Source organism: Falco biarmicus, chromosome 9 (genome assembly GCF_023638135.1).
Source record: "Falco biarmicus isolate bFalBia1 chromosome 9, bFalBia1.pri, whole genome shotgun sequence".
NCBI lineage: Eukaryota > Metazoa > Chordata > Aves > Falconiformes > Falconidae > Falco > Falco biarmicus.
In genome coordinates this window covers 29,792,984-29,818,993 of record NC_079296.1, presented here as the reverse complement: position 1 = coordinate 29,818,993, position 26,010 = coordinate 29,792,984, and the positions used below count along the sequence as shown (strand labels likewise).

Genomic DNA, 26,010 nt, shown 5'->3' with positions numbered 1-26,010 from the left:
GCTCTGAGGTGCCTTCCAGTGCGTGAAATTAAACAGGAATACGGGTGAGGAGGTTTATATTACTGTATTTCGACCGTCAATAACTTAAAAATACAGCGAAAATGTACATTATTTTTACATGTTCCATTTGGTTTGTATTTGTTAGACATTCTCTTTGTGTCTAAAACAGCCAGGAGGGGACAGTGCGAAGAGACCGGCGGTGGGACGAAGCGCTAATCGCTGGGCTGGGTCTGCGGCAGAAAGCGCATACTGACAAACAGATGCGGCACGAAACCAACAGTGGCAAATCTATTCCTCACTGCAACCTGGGGGAAAGAACCCGGGATCTTACAAAAGTACAGTTAGAAATAGTAACCCTGAGGAACAAAACTAAACCAAAACAAAATGTCACATTATAAAGAACTTAAGTGGTTATTTACATTCACAACCTCGAGATTAAACCCTTTTGCAGAACAAAGCCTATAAGCCCTAATGCTAAATAAATACCAAGTCTAGTTCTCAGGTAGTTTTCAAAGGTACTAAAAATCAAAAGATTCTTTCATACCTCCAGACTACAAAATCCGGTATACAAAATTATGTCCAATCACTTTAAGGCTAATATACATTTAATGCAGGAAAACGATAGGCGGCATCTGAAACGCAACTATCCCGATGCTTAAAAAACATTAAATTAGGATTCATCCAGAAAACAGCAACTAAGGGATCATTTTTCAAATAATTCCTACCCGGAGCAAAATTTTGGATACCGTGTTCGTAGATATTTAAATAACATATTTACAGTTCAGCTGTTCCATGTACAATACGATTGACCTGGTTTTTATTGTACAGTCTCATTTTCACCATTTGTTTACAATATACAAAATAGTATCAGATCCATTAAAAATACGTACAAAGATTTGTTTGCTGAAGACTCTGTATGCAAGCCATCTACTGCATTTTTCCTTTACTTGGTCAAACGAATGTCCTAACTGGCATCACCGCTTGCTTGGTAGGAATAGTGGCTAAGAAATACTTCTTGGTGTGATGAGATATCGTCGATTTACCAGGCCTATGCGTGCTGGGACATACCGTTCACTAAACTCCTAAGTTGCTTTACCACAGTCTCTATTAGCTTCTGCTTGTCACGATCATTCTTCCTGAACTGAGCAAAAATGTTGTTCTTTTTGCTAGAGTCTTTCATTCTGGAGAAATAAAAAAGCAAATGATGCAAGACATGTTAGAAACATAAATGTGAAAAGGAAAAATCAAACTATTTAAACAGGTTTACTTTTGTTCCTCTTTTGGTCTCTCTGCTAATAAGAACTGAAAGATTACAAAACCCGTTATCTGTGTGTTCTTCAACTTCCGCAACGCGGAACTCGTTTTAACAGATATTACTACACAAATCGCCCGTAAGTATTAAGCAAATATCACCTCGGCAGGAAACTGGCCCTCCCAACTGCGTTAGGACAGAAGCAAACCAGAAACCCCGTCAGCATCATTCTGCTTCCACGGTAAGTTCAGGCTCAGCGAACGGGCGTGTTTTGTTCACCGTCAAATCACCCGATATCGTTATCGCCGATCTCCCGTACCGATAGATTCAGAAGCGAAAATCGGGAAGCAAGATTTTGTGACGATACAGACGATACGTACCCTCTGTGAACTCTGCAAGATGCGCGTTCACCGCAGGCAGGAGAGGAGGGAAAACACCGTTAGAGAACGCCTTTCACTCACGGCATATTTCGATGCAGTTTTTACGAGCAGGTTGACACCCGGTTTGCGGCTGCGTGCCCTGTCCGCCCCGTTCGCCGGGCCGCCCCAAGCGCCCGCACCGGCTTCCCCGCCGCCAAACCCTTCCCGAGAGCGGCCACCCGGGTGGGCGCGGCTGCCCCCGGGGCTCCGGCACTGCCCGCAGCTCCGCGCCGCCCGCCGCCCCGGGACAGCGCCGCGCCGCCGCCGGGCGCTGGCCGCCGCCGCTCCGGGGAGGGCGGGCGCCCCGGCCCCGCGGCCGCCCGGTGATGCGGGCTGGCAGCTGCGGCGCCCGGCCCGGCCCTGCCCCGCGCCGCCCGCCCCCCGCCCGCCCCGCGCCCCGCACTTACTTCTCCAGGAGCGTGAGGGCCGTGCCGGGATTGACGCGCAGGTACTTGGAGGTGGCCTGCCCGTAGTCGGCCAGGTAGGTGGACCAGTCCCACACCATGAAGAGGTCCAGGAGCTGGGGGGGCAGAGGCGGGTGAGGGGGCGCGGAGCGGCCCTGCGGGGAGGAGGAGGGCGGCCGCCCCCGCACCTGCCCGGCCCCTCCCGCCCGCCTCCCTCCGTGCGGGTTCGGCCCTCGGAGGGGCCGCGACGGCTTCACACTCCGGTGTCCGGGAGCCTGCGGTACCGTGGGGAGCGGGCAGGGGATACTCGTGTCTGTTGCCGCTCACAGTAATTTAAACCAGAGGTTCGGGTAGTCTCAACTAAGTGAATTAAAAAACCCCCGCTGTGCTCTGCGTGGTGGCTGCTCCAGTGACTCGGCCCCAGCCCCGGGCACGCTCCTGGCCCGGAGAAGCCCCAAGCACCCCCACGGCGGGAACAGCGCGGCCCTGAGCGCAGCCTGCGCCCGGCCACCCTTCCCAGGGAGAGCCCTGTGCCCGGCCGCCCTTCCCAGGGAGAGCCCTGTGCCCGGCCGCCCTTCCCAGCCCTGTGCCCAGCCGCCCTTCCCAGCCCTGCACCCGGCCGCCCTTCCCAGGGAGAGCCCTGTGCCCGGCCGCCCTTCCCAGCCCTGCACCCGGCCGCCCTTCCCAGGGAGAGCCCTGCGCCCGGCCGCCCTTCCCAGCCCTGCACCCGGCCGCCCTTCCCAGGGAGAGCCCTGTGCCCGGCCGCCCTTCCCAGCCCTGCACCCGGCCGCCCTTCCCAGGGAGAGCCCTGTGCCCGGCCGCCCTTCCCAGCCCTGCACCTGGCCACCCTTCCCAGGGAGAGCCCTGTGCCCAGCCGCCCTTCCCAGCCCTGCGCCCGGCCGCCCTTCCCAGGGAGAGCCCTGTGCCCGGCCGCCCTTCCCAGCCCTGCGCCCGGCCGCCCTTCCCAGGGAGAGCCCTGTGCCCGGCTGCCCTTCCCCGCCGGGCCTTCCCCCTCGGAGCCGCTGCTCCACAAACACACTGCTTTGGCAGGCAGAGGCGATGCCCAGCCTCCAGCGGCCAGCACCCTCGCCGCCCTCAGAGCCTAACTCCCCCTCCACCGCGCCGGGGTGCAGACCAGGCCCAGCCGGCCGCCCTGCCAGGGGCCGGGGCGCGGGTGGCACAGCCTTTCCCACGGCTACCTGCCGGCCAGCGGGCCCCGCTCCCATTGACGTCAGCAGTGGTGGGGTGCTTCCAGCTCCCCTGGCAGCTGATGCCTGGCCTTGTCCTGCGGCTGAGGGCAAACGCCGCTTGTTCTCAGGCTGCCCTGTGTTAGCCGAACCTACTGTTCACATCAGCGCGGGGAACCATTAGCAACACTTTGCCCCTGGCTCGCAGCGCCCGCGGCAGCTCCACCGAGCTGGGTCGTCAGCGTAACCCAGAGCCCCTGCTTGCCTGGAGGACTCGCTGCCTCGGTAATGCCAGAAAGGTGGGGTGGAACAGCATTTTCTATAATAAAACCACTTTAAGAAATGTAACAGGCTACTGCAAGTCATACCATTTTGCTATTTAAATAACCCTGTTCACTTTAAACACTTGCTTCTGCTAGGCCAGACCTGAGCGGATACAGCCAGGGCACACCACCAACAGCCCCGGTGCCTGCAGGCAGGGCAGCAGCAGGTGCCCGCTCCTCTGGCTTCTCAGACTACACCAAGAGAAGGACCGCACCTCTGAGAGCCCAGCCTTGCTCAAACTTCTCAGTCTGATAAAACATCACAGCTCTCCAGGAATGCTCATCCCCCAAATTGTAACACCAACTCAATTACCTATAATTACAATATACTTAAAAGCATACACCTGGTCTTCACATCTTCAAATTTATATGCCTCTTTTCTCCAAATTTTTCCACTTCTTAATCCCCTTCTTATTTACAAATAACGTGTCAAGTTTAAACAAATTATTTTCTAATTAATTACTCCTTCTATACTTGTAGTATAGTTTTTTACAAATAATGTAGTAACATTCCCTGGCTTTATAACCAACCTCTGACAGTTGTCCTCTAGGGCTCATTACAAACCTGAGTGACATATAGATTTCACGTTTAGCTATCTCACATGGGTGAAAGGTGTATAAAAAGTAAGGAAGCTGTTTCATTCTCTGCTGACTACACATCCATGATAGCCATCAAGGTCAAATGCAAGTGGACCTTTCTCAGGATGGGCACTACTGAGCTGAAAAGGCCATGCCTTTAGTCACTAAGCAAACAGACTTGGGAAGGCTCTGATAACTCAGGAATTAGTGGCATTTGTGAAACCAACTGCCTCAGTTGTTGCTGCATGTTACTTATCACTTCTAATTACCTGTGTTACAACAGTCAGTAGTGCCCAGTCCTCACAGGGGCTGTCTGATATATTCAGAAGCATGATTAAAAGCGTGGAATGATAGGACAGGCAGACGCACAAGACAAGCTGGGAGGATAAAGCTGGCAACCACAGGAACCCAAACGATATAATCTGGAGACTTCATCTCCCCTCTCTCTTACAGAGGAGCAAACTGAACGTATTAATAAATTACTACTAATTACAACACGACTTGTCATGGTTTCTGCATGGGACACAGTCCTTAATAAAGGACTGTGCCAATGCTCCTGCAGCAGTCGTGTTCAGTAAATCAAAGGTAAGAGATTTCATTTCTTATCCTTATTGTAACATTGAAATTGAGGATTCTGGGTAAATCCTAAGCAACGCTGAAGCTCTGTATGCTGTTAGCAACGTGCAGGCCAAAGCCATTGATGACTGATAGAATTACAGTGCTGACAAGTTTGAAGAAACTTCCCGGCCAATACTGCACGAGCTATTTTCGTACCATACTTCCAGCGCTTGAATCAACCGTCTGACTGTGTCATAGCTCTGGGACACCCTAGTGATAGCGAAGGCTGGGATGGGAGATGGCACCTCATTTATCACCTGACCAAACACAGGTAGGCATGTAAGGCTCTACACAGACTACGGAGTCTGCTGCTTTTCAACACAGGAGGTAAAACCATGCCCCAAGAGAACACAAAGCATATTCTGTGCACTCCAAGACAGTCCTGGCTCTGAAGAGCTAACACCCTGAAAGCCACTGTCAGCAAGGGGGAATGTACTCAGAGCCTCTTCCCTGCTCCACACTCTTTGGTCAAAGAGCTGCTCACAACCAGCCTCATGCTAATTAATCTCCTAAATTAAAGCAGCTGTCACGACATGTGACATGACATGACATGAAGGACCAGGGACATGCTATCAAATGACACATGCCACTCAATCATAGCTCCCTTCCCTCCTTCTGCATATGTATTCAGGGGCTGCAGTGTGACAAATGTGCCCTGCTGCTGGAGAAAACACGACAGGGAGCTGCAGACACTGCTGGGACTGGACTGCTGCTGTGCACAATTATGCATTGTGCATTTTGTCCCCCTCACAGCTGCAGTTCTGTGCTGTGGCGTATTGCTGTATGTAATGGGCTTTGACAGCATGTACTGTACGCTGTGGGTGGGCAAGAGTTGCCTGGTGTGCAGCTCTTCGGATCTGTGTCCTGGCCATTCATACCACCTGCATCTGACTTTGCACTTGGCGGATGTACAGTCAATGCAGGCACTTTGCAACGGGAGCAGGTTGGCGAGTAGCCAATGGCAGCAAGGACAGTCTAGCAGAAATGAGCTGCTGGTCCCAGGACCGTCACATGTGTATGGGAAATAACTTCAATCTACCCACACAAAGCTTCCCTTGAGCACAACACCAAATTCACCTTCACTCCTGCGGCCATGCGGCAGATGTATTATTGACTCTATTCTGCTTCAGCTTCTGCTGCTTTGTTCCTTTCTGATTTACACTGCCTTTTCTACAAAAACGTGTGCCTTATTTAAACGAAGCACTTTAATTCCTCTTGATTGTATAGAAAGGCCTCTATTAAAGTGGGACTGTCTTGGCCATAGGCAGATGATCTAGAAGACAGCTCATTCATTCAAAGATGCAGAAAATATTTTGGCTACCTCATGTGATTTGAACGTACCTTTGGAAAGACAATGAAACACTGGCCTACCTAATCCTTTGATAGATGATTTGTATTTTAGTAAAGGATAAAGTTATCTTGAAATTCATACATAAAGATTCTTGAAAATAACAGAAGAACATGAAGATGTAAGAATTCCTTTTTTTAGCTTATGCAAGCAGATAGCTACATGAAATTCATCATGAAAACGTGGCCAACGTTTTCATGAAAAGAAAAAAGCCCCAGCTTTCCCCCTGTATTTTTGCTGTATTTTCATTCACAATGGATGCATATTAAAATGATTTTATACTGTGAAAGGGACTAGGTGTGTGCGAAACCACAAAGCGAGGGAACAGCCTTATGGTAATGTTACATAGTACTCAGGGTGGAGATACAATGAAAATACTTTCTGGATTTGGCTTGACATGCTGACGTGACTCATACTACAGAGACGTAGTATGTGGGAAATGTTATGTTCCACTGAAATAAAAGAAGGTTGTAAATCTCCACATTTTTAAATACTGTGATTACTACTAATGTGGAAAAAGAAAAATTGTATCAAGGGCAAGTCTAATCGTAAAAGTGTTAATTTTGCCAAAAAGAGTATCAGCTACAATTAAAAAAAAAAAAAAAACATAAAAAAATTAGGGGATTTAAGTTCAGATGAGCTCACCCCCCCCAAGGCTTCTCAGTTGTGAAGCATTAAGTACAGGAGAATTTGCTGATTCTGTGACAGTAGTTCTTACTGACTGTGACAACTAGAATCAACCTATTGAAGGCCAAATTAAAGCAACATCTCCCTATTACTATTTTAGCCACTAAAACTGTAGCTATTACCAAGACCATAACTGAAAACGAGATTTATTGTCTAGCAAGGAATGGTCCACACTGATGTACACTGTAGTAAGAGAAACACGTGCACAGAGCAGATCCTGTTGATAAAATAAAAAATATTTATCAATATTTTCCTGCCTCAAAAATCAATCAAAATCCACAGCGTAGCACATGACACTGGTGTTGCTTGGCTGTGACTTCTTCGAGGTTAGAATGTACGTTGTTTGCCTTGAAATTACAACAGGAAAAATGTTTATTTTTGCATGCATGCATCTTTCCAAAGTTAACATATATGGGAAATACTTCAAACCAGACCGAAAGGCACTCTTCCACTACTCTCAGAGTCTGGAGGCAGTGCAGACCATTAGCTGTTAGTCAGCCACCCAGCCCCACCTAAGGAACACCCGAGGGTGTTCTGTCAGAACCCACTTATCACACAGCTGAAACACTGTGAAGCACCTAACAAACCAGATATATACGTATTCTACTATGCCAGAACAATGGCACTGTTGTAGTCTCTTTATCCCATAACAGCCATGAAAAATAAGCTAAGACAGGCAATGCTATACCTGAGAATTTATTTATAATGAAGCAGGATTTGCTTCCATGCAAGCAAGGGAAGCCCTTCTAACTAGGAATAATTTGCAAAGAAGCATGTGTATCAGGTGTGTGTCTCCGAGTTTGTTTTTTTTTTAAATATTCTTTCTAGTAAAGCAGATACAGTGTCCAGTAGACTGTCCAATCCCTCACTTATATTTACAAGATAGATATAGTAATACACTTCTGCCTTATTTAGAGGATTTGTCTCTTCCAAAGGTGTGACAGAAGTGGAACCATTATCCAACATCTTGGAATCATCAGGCTGATGATCAGAGAGCAGCATGTTCCTTTTACTGTATATGAAACAGTGCTGCCTTCTCAAACCATGTTATTAGTCACACATACACTTCTAACATTAGAGGTAACTTCAGCTTCTGGTGGCTGTTCTGCACTTGCATTTTGAATGATGCTCTACAGTACTGTGATTTTCTAACTTTCTTCATGCCTACTTATTTCCTAAATGCCTTTTATGTCTAACTTTAGCTCTTTCTGCTTGAAATAAACGCCACTCGGAAAAAAAGGTCTTCCTATATACTTACATAAAAGGCTAGAGTCATCTCTTACATTATACAGGTAACATTGCTATTTATAATTAGAATACTTTTATTTTAGACACAATTATTTTATTGTAAAAGATACTAAACTATTTTTTTTTGTTAAAAGAATTCCTACTTTAAGACCTAACGGGTTTGTTAACACAAAACATTACAATATTGATGCCACAGGGGGAAAAAAGTTCTCAAGAATCCTTAAGATTTTAGGGTCAGAATTCTGGTTTCAAACAGGACACCTACACTTATTCTTCAACATTAGTTCTCTTTCTTTTTCTCAATATCTATGTGATAACAGCCACGTCCGGCTAGAAATTACTGGTAATCATTGCTCAATAAAGCTTTGTCTTATATTACCTAAAGGCCTAGGCAGCTTAGCTGCAGTCCTGTATTTAGGCCATCTTATAATTACGTGAGAATTTTGTGCACTGGGAGCTGCTGGAATTGACCATCCGGCTCTTTCAATGCTGTTTGAGCTTCTTGTCACATCCTCAGATATCATACAGATGCCCTTTCCTTTTTACTTTTGAGCAACTGTCAGGAATAATCTTTGAAGAGAATGCAACTTTGCAGACTAGCTATGCATAGAGTCAACACAGCAACAGAGACAGAGGAGATGGGGGCTTTGCAGATAGAAATGGGGACAGTGTCCATTGGACAATACCAATTGTGTTGGTTATACTACAAAAATCCTAATTGTAAATTATCAAGGTACCTTAGTACAAGTAGGAATGGTGCTGTTATCTCAAGTAGCAAGAGTGTCAGCAAATAGCTTTGGCTGTACCATAGGCACCAGTGATTCAGGAGCTGGGGATAAAACCCAGGTGTTGTACGCTTAATGTCCCGCTTACCTTTAAGGAAAGTCAAGCGTTTCACCAAAAGAAAAGTAATTCTTTTAACCTGTCGCTGTCAGTTATGTCCTTCAGGCCCACTCTCTCTGCATACAAGCCAAATATTTCTTATGCTAAACAGTTTATTAACCCCTAATCACCCAGTTACTTCTGGACTTTGCTGCATGTGTAATTACCTTTTGTCAGGTACAATTTGCCTGATAAACATGTCAGAACACTTGCTGCTTAGTCTGTTGAAACAGATAAATGCTGTCTTTCCACAGCCTTGGGGCATAATTAACAGGGAAAAAAAAGCAGTTATAAAAACACACAGAAGCTGATTCAGTGAGGCAGGAGTTCACAGCATGCAGCCCGCCAAGGCCCACTGCCTGGCCCGCTATGCTTGCCTGAGTGCTTATTGAGTTCCAGCCTGCTGTGACAGGGCAACAGGGGCAGCCCTCAAAAACTGAGATTTAAAGTAGGTTTCCACGTGAACTTCAAAAAAGAGCGGGATGATGATGCCTGTTTGGGAAAAAAAAAACCCCAAACAACAAACTCAACACACCAACCCAACAAAGTGAAGCAGCAGATAACGATACTGGCAGAGTCCCTGTCATCGTCATGTGCTGTACACTCAGATGCTCTGGGATGGGACCAGGAAGGGAAAAATTAACTAAGGCAGGGGAAAAAAAAACAATCGGGAAAAGCAAAAAGAGAAAGATTAAAAAAAAATGCTTTGTGGCATTCTTGGGCTGAGTTGCTTCTGATTTTTGCCCTGCAGTGTTTGCAGGTTACGTACCCAGGCACTACGGGAGTGCAAAAAAAGAAATCCTTACCTGACCTCTGGATAACCCAAACAGGAGATTAGCCCATTTCCAAGCAAAGCAGGTTGTCACACTGTTAGGCCAATTGCTTCTATTGACACTTTGCATAAACATCTTACACAGGGTGATCAGAAAGGACTGTTATGCCATTAACGCTCTTTTTATTTTTTTATACCTAAGCCTTACAGAATAAAGGCCTTTCTGAGTAAGGGATAACAAAAAGGGTCAAAAGGTCACAAACATTCTTTTAAGTAGGCAAAAATCGGGGAAGTTTAGATTCATTGAAAGGTGCAAATTGGAACTTCTTTGCATCTTGCGGCGTTCTGGCATGCTCTGCTTTTACCAATTTCACTTCTAGCAAATTCATTAATCTAATTAATGGTGTATTATTACTTTTACTTTTAAATAAGAAAATGCTAAAATCTTCATTTTAGGAAATAGCAAGTTACCTAATCTTCTCAGCTGTCTAATCTTCTCAGATAATTAGTAATCTAAACAGATTTAGACATTACCATTAAAATCCTCATGAGGAACAGTGAAAATATATTAATTTTTTTCTTGAAGTGGTATGACTGAACAGTGTCTCATGTACAGTTTTCACCTATAATTTACACAGCATGTGGTTTGCACTGTGTACAGCAAAATATTCTATATTTTCCTTTGTTTTGTTTTTGCTTTGATCAGAGATGGAAACAATCTCCCTTTAATAGTATAAAAGCCACCTGCTGGGCATCGCAGACTACAGCTAATTGGTAAATTCTTTGAAATTTTGATATAATGGATTTTGACCTCTTTAATTAAAAAAATCCCAAGGCCTAGAATACTGGTGAACTCTTCTGGGAAATGAACAGTGCCAAGCATACACAACTGCAAGCTATACCCAATCCTTTCCTAGGAAAGAGTACAGAAATAGCATTACAATTTTTTCCTTGAGGATGCATGGCTTTTGACACAGGAAAAAACCTCCATGACTGTTGTTAGTTATGTATCATTTAAGTCATTAAGATAAAGGGATAGCAAATACATTAATATTTCAATTATTACTATTTTTATTGGGGTTTGGAGCTAAAATGCTCCAAAAATGAAAGAGATTTTTTCATTTTAAAAGCAGTAAACTCACAAAAGCCACCCACAAACATCCCACTCCTCAACATTTCCCACTGAAATGAGCTCACGCTGTACCTATACACACCTTGTATTCAGAAGAACAAATGGGTTTGATGACTGAAGAGGAAGCCTGTCAACCAGAATCATTGTTGTTTCATAATTTCTGACATAGTGTTAACCTTTCAGTGGAGCTATGATCACATCGGTTTGTGAACTCCGAGGCAGCACTGTCTTTCTTTTGTTAAAATACTTATACTCTGCCCAGCATAATAGGGCCATGGTCCATGACTGGGACTCACAGGCACTGCAATAACACGGCTACACAACGATGATACTTTCTTTTTAGTCTCTGCTAACGTTTCATGCACAAGTACACATTAATGTGTGTCACACAGGTATACACTTATTTCCAACAAATTAACCAACCCCCCCTGCATGAACATGAAGACAACACCCCCCATTAGTTCACCAAATGTTATTTCCCTGTTTATTAAAGCATGCACACCATGAAAGCACTTACTAGATTGGAACTAAAACGTGAAGGACCAGAATCAGAACCAGACAAAGACAAGTCTTGTTCACTCCAAACATTTCCTGGTCACAAGGGAACAACTGAAGTATTTAAAATACAGATATCTAAGTCCAGCTTACAAGGAAAAAAGACAACGAGTTTGCTAACTGTAGAATAACAGCGTACCAACCAAATGCCATTATCACTCAATCAGTAGGTGTTCGTTACTGCTGACAAATACCTTGTTAGCCTGGTTAGCAAGTCTGCCCACCACTTGCCAAAATATTTTGTTTTATTTACTCCTGGTGACTTATTTTGTGAATGTGGTGAATTTTAAAATCCCCCCTACTGATCACATAACTGGAATAACACACATCGGTCTTGTATTTCAAAGTGTAAATTGATCTGTTGATCTGTGAATGTCTCCCTATAGTTTATGCTGCCTTTTTTCTGGATTGGTATAACAAATGCATTTTCAAAGTGATGTTATGGGGACTTAGCTATGCAATTCCCATTAGTGTCAATGGGGGTCGCAGGCTAAATTCCTAGGCAATGCTTTGAAAACTGAGCCCCGGATTTTCAAAGGAAGGATAGTTTGTGTTAGAAAGGCAGTGTCTTTCAGTTTTTAAGCCACTGCATTAAAAACGTGCCTTTTTTTTTTTTTTTTTTAAAAGCACTACGCATTTAGAAATTGTGCCTAAATTGGGGACATTTAAATGCTCACAAGAATGAAACGCATTTACATTTAAATGTTTCCATCTGTTTCAAATTTGTAAGTGAAAAATCATATATTTCATTATCATGAATGCTGGGATACAATCTTTAACACATTCATAATGTAAAATGCATAAATTCAGAGATTATGACAGCTGAACCACTGGGAACTGTTATTATGTCAAGAAAAAACAGAAGGTATTTGTATTCAAATAAACCCATTACAATCTACATTCTTCCAAAGGGCAGAATTATTTCCTAAAATCTGGACCTTGAGGTACACTTTGAGAGATGCCCGGTCCTGTTATATTCATGAGCAAGCCCAAATACATTTTTTATTCTTTGGCAGTTCAAATGAACTTAGGCCTGCCTATAAAATAACATGCTTGCTATTGAAGTCACATGAAAAAGCTTGTTGTTGTTACCATAACCAGAAAAACACTTGTAATGTATAATTTTTACAAATCCCCTTAAAACTTCAAGGAGCTCAAGATGTATCATCTGAAGAAATTCACTAAAAAACAGTCACTGAGGCAAATATAAACAGCTAGGCCCTACGAAATACACAATATAGCAACAAGTAATATGTCTTCAAAGAAGATTTGTTTAATTACAGTGCAAATGTTTATTATGAAGCGTGGTGTTGTACATCATTAAAGAATAAGCTGGACTAGTAGCAAAAGAACAGTCTTTTGAGTCTAGAAACAGGGAAGAGTTTGAAAAGCAGGAGCCTGGCAGACAGTCAGGCTCCAGAGGGCATGGGCTTGGGCCAAATTGCTCCTGTCAAGCCCGTTAGCCTGTACACGAAGTCCCTTTAGACAAAGCATAAAACTATGTCAATGGTAAAATTTGTGTGGATTAAAAACTGTGTATTATGCAATGGTCAGGTCATTCAGCTGTTTTTGTTTTTGAGCTTCTGATGCAGAGGCGTACATGCTCAAACAGCACACAGTGGTGACAAGTACAGCCCTCCAGAACAGGACATCTGCCTCTGACCTGAATGAGACTTTGAAAAAAGAACTTCAGCTGTCAAAATTATGAAGCATTTACTGTCCCATAGATAAATTTAAGCTGTCATTTTATTTGGCTGCTGTTTTTTTCTTTTAAACACAGGTTTGCCAGTAGTACTTAATGACATTTACTAAAATCATTACTAATTTAAATGGCAATTTTTACACTTCAGTTTATTTAAACTTATATTTTCTATAAGCCGTTTTTTCAGCTGCACAAGACTTATAACAGGCTTGCTTTAAACTATTTGCTCATCTACAAAATAATGCCATAAATAGCACGTGATGTGGCACAGTACCTTAAAATAAGTTTCTTGGGGATTAAAACTGTATCATTTGTCTCAAGCCTTTCTGTAAAAATCCATTTGAGGTGTTTCACTAAAAAGATGTATTCAGAATTTTCAAAATCCTATGTTAAAATTAGATTTTAACCACCTCTGATTTACAGAAGGTGGGACTAACTAAAAGTCATCTAACTTGGTGTAACTGGAATAAAATTTAGTCACAAAACACATTCACTTCAATTTCTATACTATGTTCTGGAACTGAACACTCTTGTCCCTTCTGCCATATTTAATACTCTAGCAGTATCCATGTAACATTAGACGCCTGCAGTTTCACCAGAGGTCAGTATATATACTACACCACATAAAGTCATTAACTGACAAATGCTGTTTTGAGCTAACTAATCCAAACTCTCCTTGTCGACATGCACATCTAATCTATAAAATCAGGCTGCTGTACCCTAGAACTAAACATCCGTAGTGGTCTGCCCAAGTATAATTACAACTCCAAGTTTTCAGTCCAATTACTTCTAGGATTGAAGGAAGGAGTTTTAGAAACATGGCCCTGGTGTGCAAATGTAAACAGGTGCCTATCAGAAGACAAGTAAGCATGGCACAGCTCCACAGCTCAGCCTTGTGCTCACAAAGGAGATGAAGACTTCAGCTCACAGAACTGACCCAGGAAGCTGCCAGCTTGGCTACTGGGAATTAGCAATTCAGTGGCAACAGGATATCTCCTTCTCCTAGCTTTCCATTTATTTCTTGTCATATTCTGACTTGGACCAAAACACCAGAGGTGTTTTGTGTAAGAAAAATACTGAAATTACATTGTTACAGAGATTGAGGCTTCCAGCCTAACAAGAGGATGAACATTAGGTCTATCAGGTTTATGAGAATCTCTTCAATCTGCAGCATTTGTTCTCCATAAGGGTCCATGATCTCTAGTGTGCACTATGAAAGACATCTCTACTGAGGTAACCTGGGGTTCTGGGAGGTAGGGGAAAATAGTTTGTTTCAACACAACAGAATAATTATTTTTTAATCTATAACTTTTTAGTTTGGTTTATTTTTAAGATTTGTGTGGTTCTCAAAAAGCTGCAGATGTAAAATAAATAAATAAATCAATAAATCTGTCTCAGTGCTCCAGATTCTTCTCTTAGGTGGCCATCAAAGCCCTCAACACTTTTTTATATACAAGGCATCTCTCTGAAAAGCCTATGGAGGAAGCAGATATAAATATAGCAACTGTTCAATAAAGTACCTCAGCTGATCTTGAGTGCTGCATTAGAATATGTGGAAAGTCACTGAAATCTAAGATGTAATGGGCCAGAAACCAGCATAATTTTCTTTGCATCCAGAAACAAAAATCTAATGCAATCCATAAGGCACAGACACAGATGTGCTCGTCATGAGTTTACTGTAAACAGAGAGTTATTTCTTCCCAAGTAGTGCATTCAGGGTATGGCTGCATAACCACCCTCCATAGCAGATGAAGTTACACCCCTTAGGGAAAGCTATACTAGACCTGGGAACCACTGGACAAGGAATTCCACAATCAGTAGCTCAGGAATGTAAATACAGACAAGTTAAAAGCAAAGCCATAATCACTAGACAGAAGTTTCATATTCTTTCCCAGACAACCTTCACTTTCTTCTTCAGCTACTACAAGGTGTTTACTTCAACATTTGTATCTATCAAATTAATCTAAAAGTGTTTTAGCAAATACTACAGCCCATATAAAATACTGGTACTTGATTTTGCTTTTCTTGTCTAGATAGCCTGGTTTAGCAAAGGCTTCTGAGCCCAGGAAGTTGCAGTAACTAGAAACCTGGACAACTCAGAATTTGTCTTTAGTGGCCTTTTTGCAAAAGATATTACTTCTCCTGCTGCTACATTTGCAAAGAGATGAGGAAAACCCCTTTCTGCTTAATGTCAATAGTTCAATTATTACTTCTTTTCTATGAAAAACATCTTCAAGAAATTAATTCCTCTTAGAAGTTAATCTTTTTCCTTTAGAACGTGCCTTTTCTCCTCAATTCTCAGGTGACAGTATTTTCTTAAAATGTTTAATCTGAAAAATTACTTGTTACAGTTGCTCTGGAAGACAGAATAGTTCCAAACTATGTAATAAGTAATTTGTAATAATTACTCTTCCCATTTTAGCTCCAACAGATCCCAATATAGATGGAACTTTTACTGAGTAACGCTGGCACAATTCAGCCTCTAATGCCTCCTGCAATTTGAAAACCTCTTCCTCTGATTTTACTTGTCACTTTGAAATGTTATCCCTTTCTGGTGAGTAATCCTGTGCTAGATTCTTTTGCTTCTTAAACGAACATTATTCTCACCCTTTATTGACTGACCACATCTATTATCACATGTAAGCAGTGTTAATCCTCTAGTAATTAACACCCTTATTAAAGTAATTTTAACTCAAAGAAGTTTAAATCACATTATTGGTTTTATTTAATTAAGCTACAGGGACTGTTTTACACTGTCATTTGAGTTTTTAGCTTGTGTCTTTTCAATCTACCAGTTATGCAGGTTCCCCCTGCCCCCACTGTTACCTGGGTATCATTCAATATTACTCTGTTTCACTGTGAACTTTTTAAACTACTATCCTCTATGTCAATGCATGCAAGAGTTAGACACTACAATGAACATATTACCGTTCCCAAAACTATCATTTGGATGTGCATTTCAACTATATTATTAAATCTATCCTTCCACAGGGCTCAATATCTTGTTAGTGCTTAAAATGAAAGAGCCACTTTTAATGCCCTTCTCACACACCCTAAGCAAGGGCAAATATTTTTATTTAAACTTTAGACTGGCGAAAAGAAGAAACTGAATGCATTGAGTTGTGCCACTTAAAAAGGCTGGCTCTGCATTTTTTCAGGTTACTTCGAAAATAAGTCAGGTTTTAAACCTGCATTTTTTGGTGTGTATCTACTGTATGTTCCTTTCTATGGGAAAATATCCGATGGCCTATGTTCTCTTACAGATCTCGGGTAAGATACTCAACTGATGTTTTACACAGGCTCAAAAGATGAAAACTGTCTTCTGGTTTAACTGCATCATGTTACACTGTGTACTCTGGAAGAGTGTGGGCTAATTGTGTGTCCTCTGGAATGATTTCCTGGAGGCACACCACTGAAACCGGGAAAGCTTCGCTCTCCTGGGAATAAGGCAACCTGATGGTTTCATGGCCTTTATACACCATTAACTTGTACTGAAAGTCCTTTCTTTCCTTTGGGTAAAAACATCTCTTCAAATTTCTACTGTTTAAAAAAGAAATGTTCTTAATGGGTCTCAGCACAAACCATGGAAAATGAACATAGAAAGAAAAGGATAAGAACAATGAAGTAAATTTATAGACAGGAACTTTTTGTCCTTCATCCCGTATCTTTACATTGTTCTTTTCTCACCCTCATCTACTGCTTCCGTCTATTAATCTTTTGACTTCCCCCCAGCCCCTTCCCGTTGCTTTGTATTTCTGTTCTTACTCCTCCTTTTTTCTCCCACTGTCACTCTTTCTATGATTGCAGGGTGTTCCAAGTTGCACTGCTCCTTTGCTACTAATGCTCTAGGTAAAGTCCTCTCCAAGAGTTTTTCTTTAGGTTCTAAAAAATAACCTATATGTGAATCTTCTATGTAAACTTTATTTGTTATTTCAATATTCTTTAAATCAGTGCAACTTGTAAGATGACAAATTGCTCCAGACCTGACACACTCACAACAGCCATATATGTTAACATGGTACAAGCCAGTATGATATAAAACGGTGTCTAAGAACATGCTGGTTCAGCCATACTGCTTCTAGTACAATTAGTTCATCTAATTCAGAAACCAGTTATTTACATAACAGTACAAAATTAAATAATTTCGTTTGCCACCTGTTAGTATCTTTGTACTAACAGAAAGAAAAAAAGGGTTTCATCTCCCAGATTTCACTGACTGAGTGGAGGCAGTCAGATAGTCAGAATAATATTTTTTCATTTGTATTTCTGCAGTGCTAAAACACTCAGCTGAAAATCAGTGTCACATTATTGTACCTACTGTACAAACACTTTCGAACATACATCTTTTTTAATAAGACACTATGATCCAAATGAATAAACACTCAGCTACATTTCATTTACTCAAGTCCTTGCCTTACTAAGTCTATGTAATTCCTTCCTTGTGTTGTTACTGTTCTGAAGCAGAGAACAATTCTTGTTTTCTCATTGTAAAAGATTCCTTTGATTTTACTGGACTTTACATTTGCCCTATAGTGACTTCCAAAGAAGAGACAGACTAATTTTCTTTTTCACAGCAGAAACTAGCAAAAGGAAAAAAGTGGCATATTGTCACTGCTGCCTGTGATTGACAGATAACTGAGGGAAGAAAAATGGAACCTAAATATATCAATGCAACTGAAAAAATACTGAAGGCAAATCTGTAGGCTTAAGGGTTTAGTAGCGTTGCCCAATACAAACCACATACCAGTGATACTACCAGCTTAGCTAAGGCTGGAGGATGTATGCAATTTTGGGGTAGAAATTACTGAACACGCTAATGCAGCTACCAGTCCCACGGCTCCCTGATGGGACACCAGGAAGCACAGATGTTAAGAGAATACAAATAATAAGTAATTTGAAGGAAAACAGTAATTTTCTTCTCCTGTGTTGTTCAATTAACGATGCTTGTTCATTACTCATAGGAGCCACATACCACCCGCAGGATTCAGAGGGAGTCCTGTGGAGCTGAGGGCTCCAAAACTGAACTCCATCCATCAGCTCAGGGCTACAGAAGGGCCCAGACACAATGCCAGAGATCCTCCAGCAACAGGCTGTCAGCAGGATGACAATGGCTTCATATAATGTATTTACAAACTTGAGGGAAGTCAGGCACCCAAACCTTCCTTCCTTGCATTTACATAATTTCTTACATGACAAAGATAAAGGCGAGGATCAGATGGGGCGCAAAACTGCTAGTAGAAGAAAACTGGAATAACTGAATGATTCTGAAGAACTTCCACTGAATGGGATGTGTATCAGTGACTCAAAGAAAGGGTGAGTAGGATTTTACAAATATAGGCATGTGGATCTATTACTCCTAATTCAAGAAAGAGATCTGTTAATTGAGAAATTATTTGAAAGTGAAACTTCTGAAACCTTTATACCAACAGGTCCTTCTGCAAAATAATAAAACCTCCAGATAAAGCTTATTTATTGTCTCCTCTCATAATGTCCTTGGAAATGGCTGCTTCATAAATAGTCTCCCAGACACGTAGCATGCCAGTTATTGAAGAAATGTAGTATCTTGCCCAAGAAAAGTGAAGCCTTTGGGTTCTGGCCAGGTATAAAGTCAGGGTATAAACGGAATATGTACTTCAGCTACCAAGGATACAATTTTAGGGCCAACCAGGTCATGATCTTACAGGAACTTCCTCTGTAACTATGGGATGAGCCTTCTTGAACAGAAAGGTTTTCTACAAATACAAAGTTTTCATCATAACAATAGCTCTGTAGGTTTTGAATTAATTAAGTATTTCTAAACCTGTTCTTGTGAAAGTACTCATGACTAAGAAGAGCTGAAACCTGATTAAATGTGACAGCTAGTAATACTTCGATAGGGACTCAGACATGTCCATCTAAATAGTCATGACAGCAGCTTTTGCCTTTTTTTTGGTAATAATCTGCTTTGATCAACCCCTTTGGTTGTAACTCTTAGTAATTTCTATGATGGTAATATTTAGAAGCTGGAACTCCCCTGCACTGCTCTAAGAAGTGCAGCTGAAACACTTGACATGATAAATGAGATCAATAAATGCCATATCCTGTCTCAGTTCCAAAAATTATAAATTCACCTAACAACAAAAACCCCCTTCTTCTTCAACTAAGGCTTACGTCCTTATGCTAAGGCTGTTATCTGCAGGTCTCTAAGTCAAGCTGAGCCAGTGCTTCACAAATTCTGTCATTTTCTAAATATATAGTACACATTTCTTGTCAGCTCACCTAATTCTTGTGTATATCTGGTTCAGTAAGCAGAGACCTAAGAGGACTGTATCCTTTAGATGAACTAGCTTAAAGAAACAAGAACATTATTTTCTTATTTTTTATAACCTCCATGGTTGAGGTACCTACAGCATTCTTTACTGTCAATTAGGAGATGCCATTCAGTTTGTGCACAACAGACTACGTGGTGAAAGGTATAATGCTTAATCTACTACACTTTCCTCTGGAGGAACTGGTACAGTTTTGGCCACAGATGGAGTACTGTATCTTGTAGTTAAATGGCCATATGAGTATCATCTTCGTTAAGTAAGGTATTGATAGGGCTACTGAAGTGAAGTAACAGCATCTGTACACTGAGTTTTTCAAACCTGTTTTCAGGTATGCCCCCTCACTGTCAGTAAGCAAGGATCTAGAACAAAAACTTGGTATGCTACTGGCATGTTTTTTGCCCTTCTCTGCTGGAAAGCGGGCATTCAGATGTTGAACTAGATACAATCTGTCATGCACTGAATTTGATGAATGATTTATGTCCCAAAGAACATGCATCTAATACCTGGCACGTGTGCTCCTACTTCCTGGCAGTAACAGGGTAGAAATACCTACTGCCAGGAAATGACTGACTTGCCATCCTGCTTTGATTCTGCAAATCCTTATCAAGATAGTGTATCCAAAGCCCTGCTTGTTTCCGACCTCCCGCTGCTAATTTCTGTGCGTTTGTTTCCAAAGCTTCCTAATTCTTACCAGCTGGCAGGTATAAATCCCATCCCGGTAATGAGCTGGCTTGTTTCTGTGTACAGAGCACTGATTGAGGTCTTCCTTGCAAATATCTATACACACAACTTGTGATCTGAGACTACTGTGATTTACCTACAGGCTTCACAGAATTTAGTTGAAAGGGAGAAATCAAAGGTAAGACGTTTCATTGGGGAATATAAGTGCTTACATCAAATCAACATGTTTGTGTGAAGAATTCCCATTTACCTGTAAGAATGTAGTACTCTGAAAAGACATTGTGTGTCCCCACAAGCTGATAACGTACATTTAGCGTGCTAAATACTATACTCAAATCCTATACTAAAAAAACTGTCATCTTGAATGCAGGTATGTATGTATACGCATGCTACCCCTGTATGATGCAAACACATGAGATATTGAGCCTTTAAGTGTCCCTGTTGTGCTCACAGTGTGCTTCAAGCCCTCCTGCTTTAGTGCAGAGTCAGTTTACGGAGAAGGGGAAGGCCAGTAAGACTGTTGCTTTCCTGCCCCAGCAACGTGAGGATCTATGGTCTGAAATCCAGCGAGGTGCAACTCCTGTTTTGTTGCTGTCTGAAATCTGAGCTCCTTTCTTTAGCTGAATAAGCAGCATTGCACTGAAAATCAGAGAAGCACAAATCCCATTACATAGCACCCCCAGGCTGGGCTTCATGTTACAGATGTAACATGCTCCTCTGCTTGTTCAGAGAAGCTAGGGAGTGCATGGCATGGGGAAAGGGATCAGTAAGCATTGTGAAAGAGCCTCTGTGAAGATGAAAGTCTCAACAACCATTTCCCTCAGGAAGCGAAAGATGAAATATTCTATACTACTTGCTAATTAAAAATTCAAACTGTTGTCTTATGAAAAAGAGGTTTACTTTTATCTTTAAACTCTGAAGTTTTTAAGAGTTTCTCCTAAACATACTGTTAGGGATTTCTCCCTCTTGGAAAATCCTGATTTTTAATTGATTTTTTTTTTTTCAACTCAAGACTCTTCTCTGGAGTAGAGGCTGGGGGGGTGTACCCTACTAATTTCAAAGTCCAGGCACTGTGTGGGATGGCAGCCTGTGAAGGAAGCCACAGCACACCTTTAGAGCCCTCGACCTCCGAGAGTGAGTGGTGAGCAAGTTTGGCAACAGGCTGCAACTTATTCTCTGAGGTCTACTGAAGGGCTCAGGAGCGTTCTCCACAGGAACACAGATGGGGAAAGCTTCGGCATGCTGCATGTTGGGGGAATCGGAGACAAGCCAGAGCTGAAATGCAGTTCCTACCACAGGAAATTAATTCAAATTAAACACTGCAAAGAAAACAGTGGGGAAGACCAAGCTGTCAGCCTGCCTTTAGTGGCAGACAATCCTGTGGCTGGGATTGAAGCCCAGTGATCTGTTACAGTTCCTACATATAGTAAGTTACTTTTGAGTTTATCAGATGGAAAGTATCCTCTCTCAGTGATGAATGAGAAGCAAAGAAGAAAGAGGAGGACTATATTAAGTACTAGCAAAAATTTTCTCCTTCAAATAAACTTACATCTGTCGCATGCAACACTACAGTTCAGAAGGTTAGCACTATTTCTCACCAACAATATGCCAGAAAATACATTACCAAGTAAATGGACAAGCAATCCAAGAAACTATCAATGTAATTTCCATTATGCTTTGAATCAGAAGAAAATGTATTATGCTCTTAAATATCAGGTATCGATTTTTAGAAGGAATACATATTGTACGTTACCAATAACTTGAGCTCATAGAAGTGCTTATCCACATGCTTATTTACAGACAGCAAACAAAAGCCTGTCAAAAACATATCTTCTAATGTTTCCATGGCACGTTATATATTAATCACATTAATTGCACTATGATTTTATGCCTAATTTCTCTCTAATGCTAGCAAAACCCAGAAATTGCTGAAAATCTTTTGAGAATTTTTTCCCATACCTATGCAGAATTTATGGACCTTGTGGTTCACAGCCCTTGGTCTCCCAGACTAGGGGACACCACTATCAGACTTGCAAACTCTATGTTGCCATGTGGATGGAGATACTGATATGGTGGTTGCTTAACTCTGGGATTGCCAACAGCACCTGATTACGGTCACTTGAGATGGCTGTCCCTGTTGCAGGATCAGCACTGACAGCAACTGGAGGATGTTAACGTGTACATAAGCGGCAAAAGAACACAGATGAGACACAGCTCTCCTCACCCCTGGCAAAAGAAGGAAATTCCACAATCATCAAGCTAGTTGAGTACTTGTCTGAGATCAGACAGTAGAGGAACAAGGCCTGTTTAAAACTGAAGTAGTGCTTGGGGTGGGGAGAAACACTAGAAACAACTTGTGAAGTCAAAAGTGAAAAAAAATCAAGCTACATTTGCAGCTTAGGTTATAGCACTGCAGGCAATGATTTGATTTCAAGAATAGGCATTTGTTACAACACAGTTGGTTAAGAATCAGGAAATATGCCGTAGGACAGCAACTGTTGACCTCTCAGGCTACCCACAAGGTTATTGTTCCTGTCCACTACACACTACAACAGCTCTCCAAAGAGCAAGGCACAAATTGTAAGATTCAGGCCTCTTCCTCACAGTTTTTGAGTGTCTAGGACATCCAAGAAACTGCCTGACATTCCAGAACTGTAACTCTAGTCTTTAGGCACTGAAGAATAGATCATAACCAGGACAAAACTAATTCATGTTGAGGCTGAGCTTCCTCAGAGACTAATTAAAGTAGGACGAACTAAAACCTGTTTACTTTTGAAGGTTAATTCCAATTGACCTAGGATCTGAACTGGTAGCAAAATCCCCAGAGTTCATTCCACCTCGCTTTGGGCCACTGCAGTATTTACCCAGGCTCCCTATATAGACAGTAGCAAAAGCTTATCTTCAGAGAGCGATGCAGGCCACAGGAGAGTTGGGTCATCTTCACAAGATGCTAGAGACCAGTCTCTTCAAAGCAGCACATGCCACTTCGATAATCGCCTTGCTGAGCTGGCTGCCTCTCAGTGGCTTTAAATTAAGTGGGGTGAAAGGGTGCGTGTAGGTATGACCTCGGGTCACACAGTAAGACAAATGGCATGAGGCATGACACAATTACTGGAGCTGTAGAGAACCATGAATCTATCCCAGTTTTCTTAGCAGTTGCTTGCTGCTTTAGGAGCTGCTAAACTAGCTGGAGTTGCAAGTTTATAGATGACCATGGCCATGTGATTCTCTATTAGTATGCACTATGTATGATTAGCCAAACACACCGAGTCACCTATGTAAGACACTGAGATACTATGGTTATGGGAACAGCACAAAAATCTTTATCGACTTGGGTTTCTACAGAGCTTCCTGCTACTAACTACTCTTCTCAGAAGCAACTCTTTCTCATGCCAACTGTTTCTCTGTTTACTATTCTATGTCTGTGGAAGGAAGGAGGAGAGAAGTGGGCTTGCGGGGGACAACATGCTGTCCACACGTTGTCTTCAGGGAAAGACAGAGGATCAGGAATGGTTAAAACAAAAATATCTACGGCAATTATTTACAAAGCTGCTCCTCTCTCCATGGCAATCATGCAAGTGTAGCTCTTCCCTCTCTTGTCTTCCAAATTGGCTCCTTGTAAGCGACTTCTTTAGTAAAATGCGCTACAATATTCTACTGTCCGATCCTCATTAATCTTACACGTTGCCCTAGTACAACAGAGAGAGAGTAAGCCGTTGTTGAGATAACTGGCTTCCATTAGCAACCATGTGATTGGCAGGACGATAAAGTCTTTTCCCTTGCAGGTCAGCTGCTTTTTAAGAAGAGGGCAATCCTGCTGATCCATCTTTTAGCTACAGTCTCTCACTGAGTCCCAAATCTCCTGCCTTTTAGCTTTGATATGGTTCAAGCTTTTCCCCTTGTATCAGCCCCTACCTGTCATCAGCTCCTCTGTACCAAACAGCCAATATCAGGAGTTTGACCTCAGGGCACAGTCCGGGTGGGCAGGTAAAACCTGACCACTGGACCTACTTCCTTATCTTTCATATCCTGCAATTCATGAAGAAGTATCAAATTCAAACTAAAAAACAGAAGCATGACCTTTTATAAGAACCTTCTGAAAAAGGCTCTGTTGCCTTTCTAAGTATTCTTGAAAAGAACTGTCATCCGCTCTATTAAGATAGAAATGGATCACAAATAAGGAAGAGAGGGAAAACACTGCATGTCCTTACTAAATGGTAAACATTTTTAATGTGTGCTTGCAATACCTTTTGGTGAGGCATGCAATAATACAGTAAAAACAAAACAAATACACTAGAACTATTCTACATCTACAAGCTCCAGTTGCAACCCAATAAAGAGAGTTGCCTAGACTTTTGCTGTTTATAAAGTATCTGAAATCGATTAGATTCACATGGCATACAGAGCATCCTCTATAAAGCATTACCTACATCAAAAGAATTCTAAATATAAGTTGCTAACATAAACTGAGAGCTATCATAATCAACATAATCCCTATTTATGTGACATGCTCGACAGTTGGTGCTTAAAACATACAAAAATATTATTTATTTCCTGTAGCAAGTATGTACACACCCTGCCCTCCTGCATAGCTGGAAATCATGTTTTCCCTTGAAACAAACATGGGCTCTGCAAGGATTTATACCATTAGTTAGACGACAGAAATGGTGCCAAAATCTCTCAACATCCTTTCCCTTCAACTAAACAGACTTAGTACAAATTGGAAGATGTTTAGTCACTTCTAACATTGACAATAAAAGGAGAATAAAAAAGAATCCAAATGAGGAAGGCTGCTAGTCAAGGCAAGACTTGTGGTATTTGAAGTCTGGCAGAGTGCATCTTTACATACTGAATTCTGGAACGCCTAATGTACTGGTATCACGTGAACAAATCTTATGGTCACGATTCTATATTCTCCTCACGTAGACCACGCTTATCCCATTGTAGATATTGTGCATTGTTGTATTACTGTGAGGATGTGACAGACATCTTTACCTTTTAACTTTTTCATTTAAAAAGACACTCTAATCACGTCATTTCTAACTATTATGAGAAACCAGCATACTTTTGCCTCAGGAATTTTCCCTTCTGAAATTCTTTTTCATAATCTTGCTGTGAAAAACCTACTAAGCTATTAAAAGCAAAAATGTTCTTATTTTATAGATAATTTGGTATGGAACTCTTTCTACATTTCTCTTCTGATGACTGACAGGCTCATAATGGTGCTGAAAAATATCACGAACACGCATAGAAAGCTAAAGACCCTCCATGCGCACTTATTTATTCATTTCACTATTTAAATGACACTTATACTTGCAATTTTGTGAAATAAATCCTTTCTAAAAGCTTACTTCAAGTATGAAAAGTTTTTGAAAAGTAATTGCTACAGGTGGATACAGGATCAGAATTTACAGAGAGCAGGGAATAGAAATAACTACGTGAAAATAAGGTAAGTAGATTTTAGTCTGGAAAAACCTTTCTTTCAGCAAGAACTGTGGAAAAGTGCTTCCAATATTCAGGCATTTAAAATTAGATTTGATATAGAATAAAGATCAGCCAGTTGGAATAAAGCTGCTTTCTAACAGTTTAAAAGTTAAAAGAATTCTATGTAACAAATTAAGGAAAGGAAATGCTAAATAATACCATGCTCGAATCTGCTCTCCAGGGAGTAGTTTTGTAGACAGGAGCAATTGCTCAGAATGGAATCTGGCCAGCACACACCAGGGCAACATGTACACTCTTGCAAAAAGGCGTCACAGGATCTTTACAAAATTGTCAGGACCAGAATTCAATCTCATAGCCACGCAACAGTACCACCAGTAGCACAGTGCCCCCTAACAACACATTGGAGAAACAGTTTTATCCTAAATTACAGGGAATAGTGCCACTAATAACACTTCAAATAGCTGCTTTT

General features: G+C 41.7%; 1 protein-coding gene across 10 annotated transcripts in view; it reads right to left on the bottom strand.

Annotated features, from left to right (window-relative positions):
- Positions 1-45: 45 nt before the first annotated feature.
- The window catches only part of EXOC6 (exocyst complex component 6), a 96,018-nt gene continuing 70,053 nt past the window's right edge, over positions 46-26,010 (bottom strand). For 6 of the 10 annotated variants that reach the window (XM_056353062.1, XM_056353064.1, XM_056353070.1 and 3 more), the window contains 3 exons: positions 2,079-2,191; positions 1,633-1,644; positions 46-1,181 (listed from right to left, as the gene is read on the bottom strand). In XM_056353062.1, the coding sequence (XP_056209037.1) occupies positions 1,049-1,181; positions 1,633-1,644; positions 2,079-2,191 (258 nt within the window). In that variant the 3' untranslated portion in view covers positions 46-1,048. The remainder of the gene's footprint in view (positions 1,182-1,632; positions 1,645-2,078; positions 2,192-26,010) is intronic. The other 4 variants (XM_056353063.1, XM_056353065.1, XM_056353071.1 and 1 more) reach the window with 2 other exon arrangements.